Source organism: Leuciscus leuciscus (assembly GCF_965113295.1).
Source record: "Leuciscus leuciscus genome assembly, chromosome: 21".
In the NCBI taxonomy this organism is placed as follows: domain Eukaryota; kingdom Metazoa; phylum Chordata; class Actinopteri; order Cypriniformes; family Leuciscidae; genus Leuciscus; species Leuciscus leuciscus.
Genome location: NC_138745.1, coordinates 26,928,464 through 26,944,467, shown reverse-complemented (window position 1 = coordinate 26,944,467; position 16,004 = coordinate 26,928,464). Strand labels below are relative to the sequence as shown.

At 36.5% G+C, this 16,004-nt stretch overlaps 1 protein-coding gene across 4 annotated transcripts in view; it reads left to right on the top strand.

Annotated features, from left to right (window-relative positions):
- Window positions 1-16,004, top strand: part of vti1a (vesicle transport through interaction with t-SNAREs 1A) — a 134,234-nt gene that overhangs the window by 27,976 nt on the left and 90,254 nt on the right. For 2 of the 4 annotated variants that reach the window (XM_082151311.1, XM_082151309.1), the window contains exons 5-6: window positions 2,315-2,335; window positions 8,424-8,508. In XM_082151311.1, the coding sequence (XP_082007437.1) occupies window positions 2,315-2,335; window positions 8,424-8,508 (106 nt within the window). The remainder of the gene's footprint in view (window positions 1-2,314; window positions 2,336-8,423; window positions 8,509-16,004) is intronic. The other 2 variants (XM_082151312.1, XM_082151310.1) reach the window with 1 other exon arrangement.

The window sequence follows — 16,004 nt, the reverse complement described above, 5'->3', positions numbered from 1 at the left end:
AAAAAAAAAAACCGAAGGAATGAACTCATCACAACATAATTAAACAATTTCGGAAAATTTCTTTCAGCTTTTCATCGACGTTTCCTCGAAAAAATGCTTGCGAGTTCAGGTAAAGCAACAAAAGACTGGTTGTCCGGTTTGGTTTAAAGAGGAAAAAACGTGGCTTGAAAGAACAACAGCAAGCTTAAAATCTTCCTGATTCTCTTGGTAAATCCTCGGCGAGGGCTCGCAATCGTCCAAGCAGCACAAATATGATAGAACAAGGTTTGTTTGGTGTTCATTGAGACGGTCTGCAGGGTTGTGTTTAGCTCGGGTGGGCTCACAGCAAACCCAAATAGCCACTTCTATAGTGTATTCACAAACTTTGGCCTTTTGAATAATGCAGGCGACGTAAGAAAGCTACCTCGAAAATCACCAGCTCGGAGCTGCAATTTGGCCCTACTTCTTTTTCGTGTCTGGTTGTATATAGTTTGTGATTCTGAACTTAAATTTTTTTCTACTAAATATTGTAGATTCATCATTTTCACATTTTTTATTTAATCGCCTTCTTAGAATTTTCTTTTTTTTGTATCTTTTGTTTTTTAATATAGCATGCTCATGGTGTTGAGTTAGGATGTCTGTAATATAACTTTTATTCTTTTGGCACACAACCCCAATTATTTAATAATTTTCTAATACAATTATTTTGTATCTCATATTTATATATTTATTTTTTTAATATGTTATTATATTTTATTTCTTACATGTTTATACCAGTTTTTATTTTTAAATTGAGGTCATTTAATTTAAGTGAAATAAAATTACCTCAGTTTACAAATATTTAATTTTCATTTATTTATAAAGCACTTTATAACTGCACTTGCAGACCCAAGTGCTGTACAATACAACATACAATTGCATAAAATAAAATACAAGTGAATTATTTTTAGTTGGTGTACAATTAAGTTAAATTCTTATTCACACCACATTTAGTTAAGTCCTCATTCCTCAATTAAATTAAATTAAATGTTTTGTTTGCTTGTTGCAAAAGGTGCTTTGTTATATCAGAAACCTTTCATCCTAGATTTACTGACGTTCTTCACATTGAGCTGCAAGCATAGCTTTGCTGCAAGCTAGAGCGGCCACCATCACCACCACAGTTTAACATCACGCCCATAGATTCAGCCTTTTGAGTCAGGCATTAGGTTTATAATTTATGATCCAAGTTCTGTCTCTTTTCTGAAATGATAGCGAATGATTTAAAAATTGCGAAATTCAAAATGACCAGCGCACACAAAAAGAGATGAGAGGCCTTTAATAATGGCCCAGAGCTTCCCCTTAGATCTGCTAACCTTTAATCTCTGGCAAGAAATGGAGATTAAAAAATCACCTGCAACGGCTGACAAATTAAGAAACTTGTCCTTCCCCTCGTCTTCTGAATATAGGCTGATAAGCAACTCACCTTTTGCAGAGAATGCTTGTGTTAAATAAAGAGGCTGTAATGAAGAGCTGCTTTAAATGCTTAATGTACTTAAGTTTAAATTATGTTAGCCTCTTTCAGAGACCGTTCAAGGGCCACTAAGTGCATGGCAAGACACGCTTTCTCGGTTTTACTAGTTTTAATATGAGATTCCCTTTTATCAAAAATAAATTACCCATGATTTTCTTTTTTTGTTCCATAATGGGTTGTTGCAATAAATGATATGCAACATCTTGGCTTTGTTTATGTATATACATTCATCCCTCCTGGGCCTAATGCATAATACACTTGACATTGATAGCGAGTCAGAAGTGATAGGCACATCCTGTAATAATAAAAAGGGAGCATTGCTTGGTGTCACTTTCTGTTTCTTAACCCAGAAGTAGGAATCCTGCAGAGTTGTTGTTGAGCCTAAATCCTCAAAGCTTCCATTCTTACTGTACGCAATCTGTATTATCCTACTGTACCGACTGAAACGCTAGTGTTTTTTCCCCCCTTATGCCATATCAAGTGCTGTGATGTGACTGTTTCTTTCCCCCTCTTCCTTGATGATGATAGTTTAGACGTCGTGAGTTGAGAAATCCATTCCCAGTCTCTTTGTTTAATGTGACAGCACGAGAACTTGATCTTTGTTTGTTCAAATAAGTCGGCATGAGTCTCGTGTTTAGCTTCTTTTAATGTGTTTGTCTGTGATTTCTAAATGCTAAACATGCAAACAGATAAATCGTCAAGGTTAATTCTGTACCCAGCCGCATGACTGATCTGCTTCCTGCCATGTCTCGGCTTTTTATCTATCTCTCTCACTCTTTTTCTCCCTCCCTCTCCGTCCCTCTATTTTGTGCCTTCATGTGGCAGCTGATAAAGTTACGTGAAGAGGTAAGTGCTGCTCTTCCTTCCCATTTTGGTTCCCTCTTTTTCCAGCGGATCCTCCATTCATTTTCCCGCTTCGTCAGAATAAAGAAGGCGTAATCAGATTTTTGAGTCTCTTTTGATTGAGCTCAAAATGAGGCTCATTTTTACATGCTGCTCTATGAGGAACTGAATCAAAGCTGTTTCACACCAAACCTTAAAAGATTTGATCAGCTTGTCAAAACATTCACCCAATATGAACATGCAACGAGAATGCTGTTTTAATAAAAAGGGAGGGGGAGACCGGGATAAGCTTTTATTCTCTTTTAGTGATGGTCAACTATTAGTTCAACATTAGTTGATTACTATTTTACATTTTATTTAGTAAACTTTGATATTTTTAGTAGCCGTGTTTTCATTAGAATGCTGAGATATTTTGTAAAATAATTATTTTGCTGTTACTGATGTTTCACCTCATTTCATAAATACTGATTTATTTTAAATGTCAAGTTAAAAAGTATAATTTTTCTGTTTCATTGCACTGTTTTTGAACACAAAGATGCATCTTGTGGCCAATATTAAATTCTATGTTAAAAAAACAAAACAAAAAAACACTAAAAATATATATTTTTAAAGAAATTTATACTTTTATCAGCAAGGATGCATTAAATTTATCAAAAGTGATTTAAAATGCTACAAAAGATTTAACCAAATAATCCTGAAACAAAAATTAAGCAGCATAAGAGTTTTTAATATTGATAATAATAAAAAATGTTAGTTGAGCACCAAATTAAGATGAACGGTTTCTGAAGTATCATTTGACACTAAACAATATTCAGCAAATTAAAAAATTCTGTATTGCCATTGCAGGAATAAATTACATTTTAAAATAGAAAACAGCTATATTCACAATATTACTAATTCTACTTTATTTTTGATCAAATAAATGAAGTCTTGCTCAGCATAAGATACTTATTTAAAAAAATATTAAAATCTTACTGACCCCAAACTTTAGAACGATATGCTATATGCTAATTTATCCTATTTGTAAATTTAGATCACCTTTGTTTTGTAGAGCATCTTAAGACTGATTAGTCAACTAATCATTCACCAATGTATCAATAAGTAGTTATTTGTTCACTTAAGTAGTATACAGCAGGCACACCGAATCTTATTTACCTGTTTAACTCTTCTTTTAACTTCTAAATTGTTTCATTTACCACATATAAAATGAACTAGCCTATATTTCAGTCTTTATCACTTTTTCTTTTTGGCTTCTACTGGTATGTTATTAGCACACATGGCTCTAAATATAACAGAATTGTGATTTACAGCCAACTGCGGAGTTCTCTTTGTGCAACGTTAGGAAGCAGCCCAAAGACGTTTCCCCCACTCAGCGGATGAGAATACAATAGCCTGCCTTTTAGTTTGAGATAAGGGGACAATTTGTAATGTCTTTTTGTATTTGTAGCATTCATCCGACTTGGAAGTGAGCATGTATGTGGATTACGGCTAAAAGGCTGTCGTCTCGATCTGCGTGCACGTGTGTGTGTGTGTGTGTATTTGCTTGCTGGTATCTTCATCTCCTGTCTAGGGTTGTGTGTGTGTATGTGTGTGTGTGTGTGTTTTGTTGTTTGGACTTGGGATTCCCCTATTCATAGACACATGCAGACACACACAGACTGCAATATCTGAAGATCTTCATTCATAAAGGAAGCCTCCTCTCAGTGGAGGACTGGATAGCACTGCATCATGCTTCTGCCTGCCTTTGTAAAGATGTTGTTTAGTAAATTATTGCTTATCTTTGAAGATAACGCTGTTTACAATGCAAATTTCTAATCCTTTCTATCTTGAAGAAATTGTAAAGATGCATTAAATATTTATGGATGGAAAAATGAAAAACCTTATCTTCTCTTCTGTCATCTTACGAAAATAAAAAGACACTTGCATCATTTTACTAATTCATTACTACTGTAAGTATGTGTCATCCTGTTATGTACTGTAAAAAAACAAACACAAATTCAAGAAAAATGATCTAAAGTAGCTGATAATTCTCTTTACTCTTCCCCATCTTGAAGCTCTACCAGAAACATTTAAGTAAACAATCCAGAGCAGGCAGTGTCATGCTAGAAAATCCTCTTAGCTCACATAAGAGAAGAAATTCAGCAGTGCCTCTGGTTTGGAGGATCTTTCTATAGACTCCTGTGTCTGTGTTTGTCTGAACATCAGTATATTGTTTAGATTTCTTCACTTCCTATTGCTGAATAATCCCATCTGTAGAGCCACACAACCACCGTGCATTTATAATTTACAGCCCTTCACAGTTCTACCTTGACTTGTGTGTTTCTCCTTTTTTTTGTTTTGTTATTGTTTTTTCCCACATGACCAGACAAAATGGGAGTATAGCATTTTTTCAGCCTTGGGTCAGAAGATACCTTTAGTGGGTTCAACCGCCCTTGTTTTTACCCAATAATGTGTAGCTTTTAAATCACATTTTTTCGTTCTCCCATTTTACTGAATTTAAATCAAAGCCTGTGTAGCTTATACACACTTAGCCTGCTTTTTAAAACTGCTTTTCCTCAGCTGGAAAACATGTTTAAATATTTAGCACCCTTATTCACAGCTGTTTGACACTTGTAATTCCTTTTCTTACAAGTCCCAAACAAACGGTGGAGAAGATCACATAGTCAGTCTGAATCATAGCTGTCATCATTATTCACTTTGACTCTACCCCCCCCCCCCCCCTCCCCATTTGAAATAATAAGGAATCATCAAAACTTTTGAAAATTGCGATTGTAAGCGCTCGTGTTTGATATTGAAAAAAGGGGAGAGAGAAGGGAAGACAATTCTTTTGAGTCGCATTGTTCCTGGGTTCCACGTTAATAACTTACAACTGAAGTGCGGTTCTTCACGAAAGAAAAAAAAAATGATGAAGAAAGAAAAAAAACTAAAAAAATGCAAAAAAAAAAACAAAAAAAAACTCGTTTATAGTATCTAAGAACGGCTTTGTTGAAAAAGTAGGTGTCAGATAAAAAGGCATACATGCTTTGGCACAAATGAGAAGGGGCGCGCGCAGAGGCGGTCGCTGGCGCACCAATATTTATCATGCCCTCTTTAAAAGAAGCTTCTGTTGAACTCCATAAGACCAAAAAAGAGAGACAATTTTGACAGTCATGCTGCTCTAATAGTGAATAAATGAATTATTTCGGGTTTCTTTTATTCAGGTCAGTTTGGTCTATGAGAGTGAGTGATGTGCATCCAGGGCTTTTTGTTTTAAATATCTGAACTGATATGCTATGTCTAAGGTGCTTTGTTACTCATAAAGATCTCCTTGCGGATGCATTTTGGATCCATATGTCGGCCCTTTATCCAAAACAAATTCGCAGAGAGAGGTAATTCGTTTTGATAGGTGATTCATTTACATTTTCAGGAAGTCGTAGTTGTCACGTTGTTGTCGTCCCTGCACCTACGTGGCCACCTTCGTTGTTACCCCGGTGTGTGTCACCCTTATGCACAATAGGCATCAACACCCCCCCCCCCCCCCCCCCACACACACACATCACCCCTCGGAAATATAGACCGACTGAGAGAGTGAGAATGAGCGAGGGAGACAAATTCAAGAAAAAGCTTTGAAGTGGCTTTCCGGCGCGCGAGTCTGCTGGCCGTCTCCCCGAGACGTGTCACCTTTGCCGAGAGGGAATAGGAAATCACGTTTCGAATGGTAATGATAACATACTAATCACTTGAGCTCTTTGAAGACGGGGGAGCGAGCTACTCTGTCAGTATCCCCGGCTGCCTTGTGCTTCCAGGCACACAGGCACATCCCTGGTCTAGGTGTATTAGTTTAAGCGGTGCATGTCAATACGTCCCCTCCATCTCAGCTGATCCAGAGGGGCTCATTAGGCAGAGATGGCTCCCTTTTCCCCATACGCACTCCCACCCCCGTTCTCTCCTCTTTCTCCCTCTCTCTCTCTCTCCCTCCCTCTATCTCACACTAACACCCCCTCCCTTAAACTATTAAAAAGTATTTCAGCTATTTTAAATGACATCTGTCAACTGAGAGGAGGTGAAGAAAAAAAAAAAAGTTCAGACTCTTTCTTTTTTTTTCTCTCTCTCTCTCCCTTCTCTGTGATTGTCAAACTTTGAAAAGTGGAATGTCGTCTATTTTTCATTTCATTTCCTTGGAGTGATTAGCAGCTACATATTTTGACAGCTTAACTAGAACTGGAAACTCGTTTCTCTCTTTTTTTCCCTCTGCCTTTATTCTTTCTGTGCATGTAAATGGGAATAAAGGTTACCATCCTTTTGAAATATAGTTACCTCTCTCTGTTATGTATTTAAAAATGGAAATGCAGTGGTCTAATTTAGTGTTCACAGTCATAAATGATATTGCTTATCAGAAAATGTGTGTGTGTGAATTGTGCTGGATGATTCTTAGCCCTGTTTTCACTGTCTACAGTGGGGTTCAAAAGTTTGAGTTGAGAGTTTTAAGAAAGTTGAATGCGCCAACTTTTAAACAAAGATTTGGTATGAAATGAATTCGAAATATTGCAAATTCTAAACAACTTTTAAGTCAGTAATGAAAAAAGTATAGATTTGTGACAATGAATTTCTTTGTACTGATGGTTGATGTTCTTCTATTGAAGCACAAGATGCTCTTTGGATCATTCTCAAATTATGCTGGATCACATGATCATCAGGTTTTAAGAAAAAAGGGAACAAACCAAAAACAGATATTCTGAGTAATGACAAACCTTAAATTAAGTTAGGAACATGCAAAATAAAAGCATTTTCACAAGTGAACTTCTGGACCCCACTGTAGGTTATTTTTAGCACTTGTATATTTATATATGTATGAGATTTCTTTCTACATAAAATATCATTTCTAGTGATGTATTGTGTGTGTGTGGGTGTGCGCATATACTTCAGTTCAAAGTTTGGGGTCAGTAAGATTTTTAATTTTTTCGACAGTATTTTATTTTTTTATGACTTTTATTCAGCAGGGAGCATTAAATTGATCAAAAGTGACAGTGAAGGCATTTATAATGTTAAAAAGATTTCCATTTCAAATAAATGCTGTTCTTTTGAAATTTATATTCATCAAAGAATACTGTAAAAAATGTATCACACTTTTCACACAAAAACATTAAGCAGCACAACTGTTTTCAACTGTGATAATATTAAGAAATTAGCATATTAGAATGATTTCTGAAGGATCATGTGACACTGAAGACTGGAGTAATGATGCTGAAAATTCAGCTTTGCTGTCACAGGAATAAATTAAACCTAAAAATATATTATTTATTTAATATTTTCTATATTCAAATAGAAAATGTTTATTTTAAACTGTAATGGTATTTCACACTATTACTTTTTTACTGTATTGTAATACTATGTTATTTTATGTTATCAAGAGATAACGAATATGAGACGTATAAATGCTGTTTATGTTCTGCAATATTTGTTGCATTTATATCTTGGCCATGGTGTCTATTTTCATCTTACATTTATTGACTTCTGCAACTCGACACAAGGCATACCAACCTTTAAAAAAAGTTGACATTATTTAGAGTGACCCCTAAAACATCCAAACTGCACTTTAGAGAAACCATCAAGTGTTGTCAGCATACATAACAAATAAAAAAAAACTTAGTGTAAAGAGGTTCATGGTGGCATCCTGAACTTACCAGACTAACAGATACTGTGTAATCTGAAGCAGCATTTGAAAATATATTGCAGCTCAATTAGCCATCCCTCCCATGCTAATCTTTGCCCTGGTTCTAAATATGAGCTAATGAGATCTGGCAACACCTTCAGAACAAATCCACTGCGAAAAGGAAGTCTCAATTAAAAAGAAAGGAAAGGTGTTAGATTGGAGCTCCGTCCTTTTTTGCTTTAGAATATGCACGAAGATCAGTCCAATTTGTTATGAAAAACGCAACTCGTAATTAGACGTTCTTGAATCAATGTATAGGTTAAATTTATTCTAGTATATTAGTCTATTCCCTTTTGTCTTAGTGTGCCTATTATTATGTTGAAAAATGTCTCTGTAAATAATGTCCTATTCTTCTCAATCACTCTCATTGTTTTCTTTCTGTCTCTGGTTTGTTTTCAGAGAGCACATCTGTTGGACAACACAGAGAGGCTGGAAAGGTCATCTCGGAGGCTGGAAGCTGGCTACCAGATAGCAGTAGAAACCGGTAGGCATTCTGGGTAGGGGGGGTGAGCGACAGTAAATTGTCTCGCTCGTATGCGTGCTAAAAAGAGAGAGAGCTGAAAAAAAAAAAACGCCTTGACGACTGGTGACATTTTCAGGAGCACATCAAAGAGAAGCAAGGGAGAGAAAGGTGTAGAGCAGCAGCCGCAGTGCTGTTAGACTCACACAAAACACACTGCCTTATTTCCATTCACCTACCTGTGTGTGTGTGTGTGTGTGAGAGAGAGAGAGAGAGAGTTTTTAATATGGGTACCAAATGATGGCGTGTCGACTAGAATAAACAACAACAGCCTGCCTCCACCGTCCTGCAATTCTTAGAGCTAAATAAAGACAGATCTTTTAATAAACTGATTTCTAAATAAAGCACCCTCAACGTCACCCGATTCACACCTGTCTGAAGAATATTTTTCATCTTTAAATACAAGAAAATGAACTAATTTAGATCTGAAATAGATTAAATCAGCAGGCATCTTTTTTTTTTCTTTTTTAGCCTGACTGTCAACGTGTTGTTGAAGCAGAGTGTATTCCTCAGAGACGTATCAAAGCTCGTTCTTCAAGAAGCTACTGGCTTTCTTTGGCTTCTGCCTTAGTTTTGAAAAGTTTGTTAATTTACACTATAATGGTAGGGTGGTTCGTGCGCCACGTCGACACAGTTAATAATTCAAATCAAGAAAGGGTTGCGCAGACCACTGGCTTTTGATGTCTCGCAAGAACAACTCACAAATTCATAAATGCAATCTGCATCCTCTGCTGAAAAATTTAGTTTCATTTATTTTGGATCCTCTCAAGCCCGTGCTTGGTATTTTCTTTTCCTGCATAATTTTTTATATATATATATTTTCACTTCATCGAATGAAGGCCTTTTGTTTTTCTGCTATTCAGACAATTTTTTTTTTCTAATGTCTGCCCAATTCAATTGCCTGCTTTCTAGTAGGAACCAAAGCAGAAGCCTATACACTCCAACGGTGGGATCAGACTCCCTGTGAGAGGAGTTTTTCCCCCATCAAGGACGGCTTCTGCCTCTGAGACCCGTTACAATGCCCCACCGCTCAGTGTGGGAGCCGCAAGCGCAGAACAATGTCTGTTTACTCAGCCTTTCTCTAACCGCGTTAAAGCGCAACTCGGCCTGTGCGTCTCACTCCTGTGATCCTAATCCCTGACCCCCGTACCCCACCGACCACCCCAACACTCGCGTACACACACACCTGAATCTTAAAAGCGTAGCGGCAGGTAGTCCTAAACTGAAGTGGCCCAAGAAGGACAAACCTTATACTTTTGGGATTTGGGCACAGCAACTGTGCGGGAAATGCACGGAGTCGCGGTAAACACGGACCTGCTTCGGTGGCTGTTGAGGAGCTACAGGGATAGATGCGCTTTGTTTGGGTTGCGGCGGTGACCCTCGCTCCCTGTGTCACACTGAGGCAGATCAGCCAGTTTATAAACCGTGTGTTAAAATTCACTCGAGCGGCAAACCACACCTGCTACAGCGCTGGCTATCGAGCGCATACGGGTATCTGATATTCTGTAACAAAACAAAACCAAAATTCTAAATATTATAGAAAATAAATTATTATATAATTGCTAATAATAAAATGGTATTTTTTATAGGTTTTCTATTTTATAAAATAGTAATATAATTAAATATTTTATAAAATATTTTAGATTGTTAGTTTAGATTTGGTTATTTAGTTAAAAATGTTTTTGTGCTTTTACTATTATGTATTGTCTGTGTATACTTTGTGTGTATACTTTCTACACTATATATCTATATATATCTATATCTATATCTATATATCTATATCTATATATATATGTGTATATATTTATATATATATATATATATGTATGTGTATATATATATATATGTATATATATGTATATATGTATGTATTTGTATGTGTGTGTATATATATACACTTATTTATATTGTACTATATTATTTTGCTTTAAGTATAAATTAATATATATAAAATGTATTTAAATGTTACACAAACACACACACAATACATTTGAACATACGTGTGTGTGTATGTGTATATATATATATATATAAATATAAAATAGCATAGTAAAAATAATATCAGTATGTTTGCAAATGGTTTATAAATTGCAAATGACTGTATTATTTACTCTACAGTTACGGTCAAATTTACTTTAATAATTTTATCACTACTTGTTTAATCTAGTTCAATGCTTTGTGCCAATAATACGCAATATTGCTTAGATTAAATTGTTTTATCTTTGATTTGTAATTTCTGTTCATTTGTAATTCATATTTAAAAATTTCACTAGAAGAATATATTTAGGATTGAAACATTTCAAACCTGCATTTCGTATTAACCAAATTATTTATTTTTCATCAATGATGATTTGTCAAATTTGTCGTAGACTGAATTCTTAGATTTTTCTTATTTTATTTAGTAAAATACTGCATATCCTCCACATCGTGTATTTTTGTATGTAATTAGAATCAGATTTTTTTAACCTTGTCATTAAGGAGACTGTGTTTGTGTGATTTTTAAGGGTGATTTAGTGTGTGATGCGTTCAGTCCAGCAGCAGCAGCAGCGTGTCAGGAGCACTCCAGGCCCACTGAGAGATATTGAGAGTGCTCTCTGGACATGCAGAGCTTTTTACCAAACTGTTTGTCTCATAAATAAAGTATGGGTCTTCATTAGGAGAGGGCACCCACTTTAAAGCTGCCTGAACCAGAGGCACGCCGGCCTGAAGAGAGCCTGGAGTACAGTAGAGCAAAGCAGCCAATTTAAAGGCATTTAAATCAGAGATGTCCCAGAGCCCATGAGCATTAAATAAACCCTAATCAAAGAAGTGCCCGGCTGTTTATAAAAGCCAAGGAAGTGGGCAAAAGAGTTTTTGTATGGTGGAAAATAAAATACCTAGGGGTGTAATTCTGTTGTTTGCAGTCACATTTGGGATTGTTAAAGGATTTCGGAATATTTAGTCGCATTTCCCTCCCCTAAAAAAACAATTTAATCACAGGCAGTTTATGGAATGACCTCAAAATCTATTAATTAATCATAATGAATTTTAACGGAGTGTCCGATATAAACAAACAAGCCGAGAGAAACAGTGTCCGTAAGGAGCAGAGCGGTGGCCCTTGAATACGCAGCAGCCGCTGCGGCGGCGGATCGATGGGGCAAAATGAAACCAGCTCATTAGGGATTGATTTCAGCAGTGTTTAGATAAGCAGAGTGGGTCGGGGCCTGGCCCCTGGGGCCCTCACCAGGGCCCAAAGTTCACGCAGAGCCAGGTAGAGAGTGTCTCTGCAGGCCATCATCTTTATTAGCACCCAGATAAGCTGATTAGGCCTTGTCAATCAAAGGTGCCAATGACTCAATCGAGAGGCCCTTCTTTTCTTTCTCTCTCTCCTTCCTTTTTTTCCTCTTTTTCTTTTTTTTGTGATAAATCATTGAAGCGACCAACAAAGCAGTAGCCATGGCGGCTAAGCTAAGCAACCCTGCAGTTGTCACCAAGACAGACGACGCAAAGACCCTGTGATGATGTGACGACTGTATTAAAGAGTACATCAATTTGTTCGAGAGCGGTTTGATTTTTTTTTTTTGCAGTGGTATTAAAAGAGCATACGAGGTGGGAGAGTCGTCATTGTCGTCGAAGGCTTTGCGGAGAAGCCGAGCGTGCCCCCGATAGAAATAAATAATGAAATAAATGATCGAATGAAGAAATAAATAAATATGTTTTGTAAACATGAAGAAACGCTGCTCCTTTTGAGTGTGAGCACGGCTTTAAGACATGCTGTGTCAGTCCATGGGTGTTAGAGTGTCCCAGTAACACACGCACGATTGTCTCCGTCTCTCCGTTTCACTCTCTCTAGCTCTTTTTCTTTCTCCTCCATGTTATCGTCATTCTTTCATTTTCTTTCCTTCATCCCTCTCCTCCAGACTTTCTGGTTGTTTTCTGCCATTTTATGAAACTGATAACTTTGAATGGAATTTCCTTTTTTTCTTTGTGTTGCCATGACCTTTTCTTCTCAAACACTTAATTTAGACATTTTTAATTAGTTGTTATTATTAAGTATCAATTATAATAGTAATAACTATAACAATAATAACTATTCCACCAATGTGTTTAAAATGTCAAAATGAATGTAAAATGTCAACATGGAATTGAATGGATTTGGTTATTTACTGAAAAGTTGTTTTAATTTTAAATAATATTTTAAATAATCTCTAAAATAATGTAATATTTAGGTTTATAACATAAAATTATGTTATAATAATAATGATAGCAAACGACTGGAAACATTTTGTTTAATATTGTACTGAAAATATTCTGTTATTGTTAAATATGTTGAATAATCTAAAAAAGTATATTTAGAATACGTAGTATTATAAATGTGTATAATAATAATAACAACAATAATATATTAATTTAGAGCTGTTTTATGCTGGGTAAATTTAGGTAAATGAATGAAAGAAGTCAAAATGAAATTGACTGCGTTCAATAATGTACTGAAAAGTGACTGTTATTGTTAAATAATCTTTTGAATAATCTTTTAATATAAAATAATATATTTAGAATATTTAGTTATATTATACAAAGTTATATAATAATAATAATATTATTATAATATATAGTTTTATGCTGGGTAAATTCTAAATAAGATATCAGTATTTTTATTAAACTATATTTCATTTGCTGTACAAGTAATATTTCCTCTATAAGTAATTGTTTCATTGCCTTTCATTATTTATCTCAGCGTGGCTGTTCCACTTGATTTCCGTCATTGTATAGTCGTGTTTAAAGTTTCAGCACATCCCTACTGTTCTCTCTTTAATGAGGACAATTTGGTGAAGTGGATTTCCTCGAGGTATAGCATACCAAATAACTTGGGTTTTTGTAGTTTGCTGAAATCTGAATGCCGTATTGTGTTTCAAAAAGAATATGCCGTTATTTGATAATTGTTTGATTCATGGAGAAGAGCCACAAGAGTTAAATATTTCAATAGCAGAGTTTGCAGATATGCAGAAAGGAGAACTTAGCTAGAGTGGGTTTTCTAAAGACAATGGTGGGTTTTTGTGTTGTAATGAGGGCATTTTCTCATTGAAAATGTATGGTTTTTTGGCTACAACTTAGGCCTGTACTTTAGAAGTTTGAACTTATGTTAGAGCTTATTAAATATGAATACACAATGTAAACCTCTTGTTAAACATTGATTCAAAGAAATATGTATATAAGTGATGGGGTGTGTGAGTGCAATATAAGGTTTTAGACTCCGTAAATCTACCTACGGGTGAGCTGTTTATCGCGAAACCCCCCCGGCGGATGAAAGGCGATGTAATAATGATTTTTTTTTTCTCTCCTAATCGGGCCTTGTCAGCGAGGCGTCTTATCGTGGAGAGGAAAATGACACCGATACTATCGAAGAGCCCAGAGTCCAAGTTTGTGTCGCTCCCCCCCAATCACGCCGGACCCGGCCTCGCCGTATCTAGCGCCGCCACAAACGGCAAGCGGCGCTTTTTTCATCTGGACTTCAAAAACGGTCCCCGTCATTAAAATTGCACCCGCGTTCGGCTGCAGGGATCAGCCGCTCCAGAGCGAAAATGGGATGTGGGAGAGGAGGCTCGCTAAATGTGCTAATTCTGTCCTCACATGTTTACGGCTTAATTTTAATCGGTTTGAGCGAGGGAGGAGGGAGGGGTTGTTTGGGGGGGGGGCTGGAAAAAAAGCCTCACATTGCAATAAATCGCTATTATCTTTGACACCGAAAGACTCAGCTGTTCCAAGGATTTTGGGGTCTGTGAGCAACAGTATTATATGGGGACACACAAAAGTGTTTACGCTTGAATTGCGGTGGCCGAGGTGCACTCACTGATTTCAGCACGTCTAGACAAAGGGCCGAACTTTCACAATGGCAAAGCCAGGCTCTTAATGCAAGAGCTGAACCAACAAACTTGACTATAGCTGGTGTGTTTGTGTTCGCATCTATCTGTCTCCGGGATTGCCGATAGAGAGTGCAGGTGTCGACTTGTTGATATATTCCAATCGGTTTTATGATATTTGCTCATGTTAAGTTGCGATCATTGACTGTTGAGTCACCTAACGTGTTTTGAGAGGTTTTTTCCATTGGGTGATGGGGAGCAGATCCGTTTATCTAGATAAACTATTGAGTGACAGAACGAGAGGCAAGCTCTCCACTTGCATATTATGAATAAGCCTCTCCAGCAACACTTGCCACCAGCTAAATGCATCAAAATCCACAGTATCCTCAGGATTGAGTTCAAACTTAAGTTTAATTTGTTGGATTGAAACACATGAAAGAGTAAAACATCTATAAATGTGTAAAAAGAAAAGAAAAAAAATATGTAAAGAGGCAATTACAGGTCATAACTATTTTACCTAATCATCATTATTATTATTATTATTATTACTCTCAGATTAAGTACATTGCTGTATTTACTATTCACTACTGAAATGGACTGAGCACTGTGATGTAAAATGTGACCAGTCTTATTTTATTAATGTCTCATTTTATTGTTTCATAATTTTTGTATCATTAATGCCGCAAAATGTATTTGAAGTAACTTGTCAGAAAGGTAGAGAGAGAGAGAGAGAGAGAGAGAGAGAGAGAGAGAAACATTTTAATTTCAGATCATATGTGTCTATTTATATCAGACACACACAAACAGTCTTTCATTGACCTTTGGTTGACGGAGAGAGAGTGAAAGAGGGCACTCGAGCTGGATGGCGTTAAATAAAACTGTTTTGGAAGGAAATGGAAGACAAAAGCGAATACCCAGGACCCCCATGGGCGCTTCCTCATCGGCCGCTTTAAAGAGCTGGCACATCTGAGGCGCCGCAATATCAAAAAGCAGAGAGAAAAAGTGAAATGAAGTAAAAGGAAAAGTGGAGAGGGGGGAAGAGAGAGTGGCAGTACCTTGTCACTGCGGAATGAGGATCATAAACGGTAATTGTGTGATGGGAGTGACACGCTGATGACAGCAGATTGATGGCAGTTGAAAAGCGAGCGTAATTCACTAAGGAGTCGCAGAGAGTTGGGTGGCTGAGATTAAGAGAGGAAACTAGTCAGACTGAGCTCTGAAAACACAGGCAGAGTGGGTACATAAGGGCAGCGTTTTAGGCTTCACTTGTGCTTCCAGTTTTGTTTGTTCTCGCTTTATTTATGTCTCTCCGTGAATCGGACCAGAAACAGTCCTACTCACAATCCTACTCAGAGTACTGCTTTTTTATTACAAAAATGTTTCGTTTTTGTGGATATTTCTTATACCCCTGATTAATTATTCTAACTATGCTAAGCATTTGGATTTTAGTCATTATGGTAAACATGTAAAAGTTTTGTTTAGATGCAGTTTTGTTTAGAAGCCAAAAACTCACATTAGAGACTTTAAAAAATAAATAAATATTCAAACAAAAACTGGTTGGCTTTTACTGAGCAATACGGATTTTTTAAAAAGTGCGTTAAGATTTGAAAGTCAAAATTT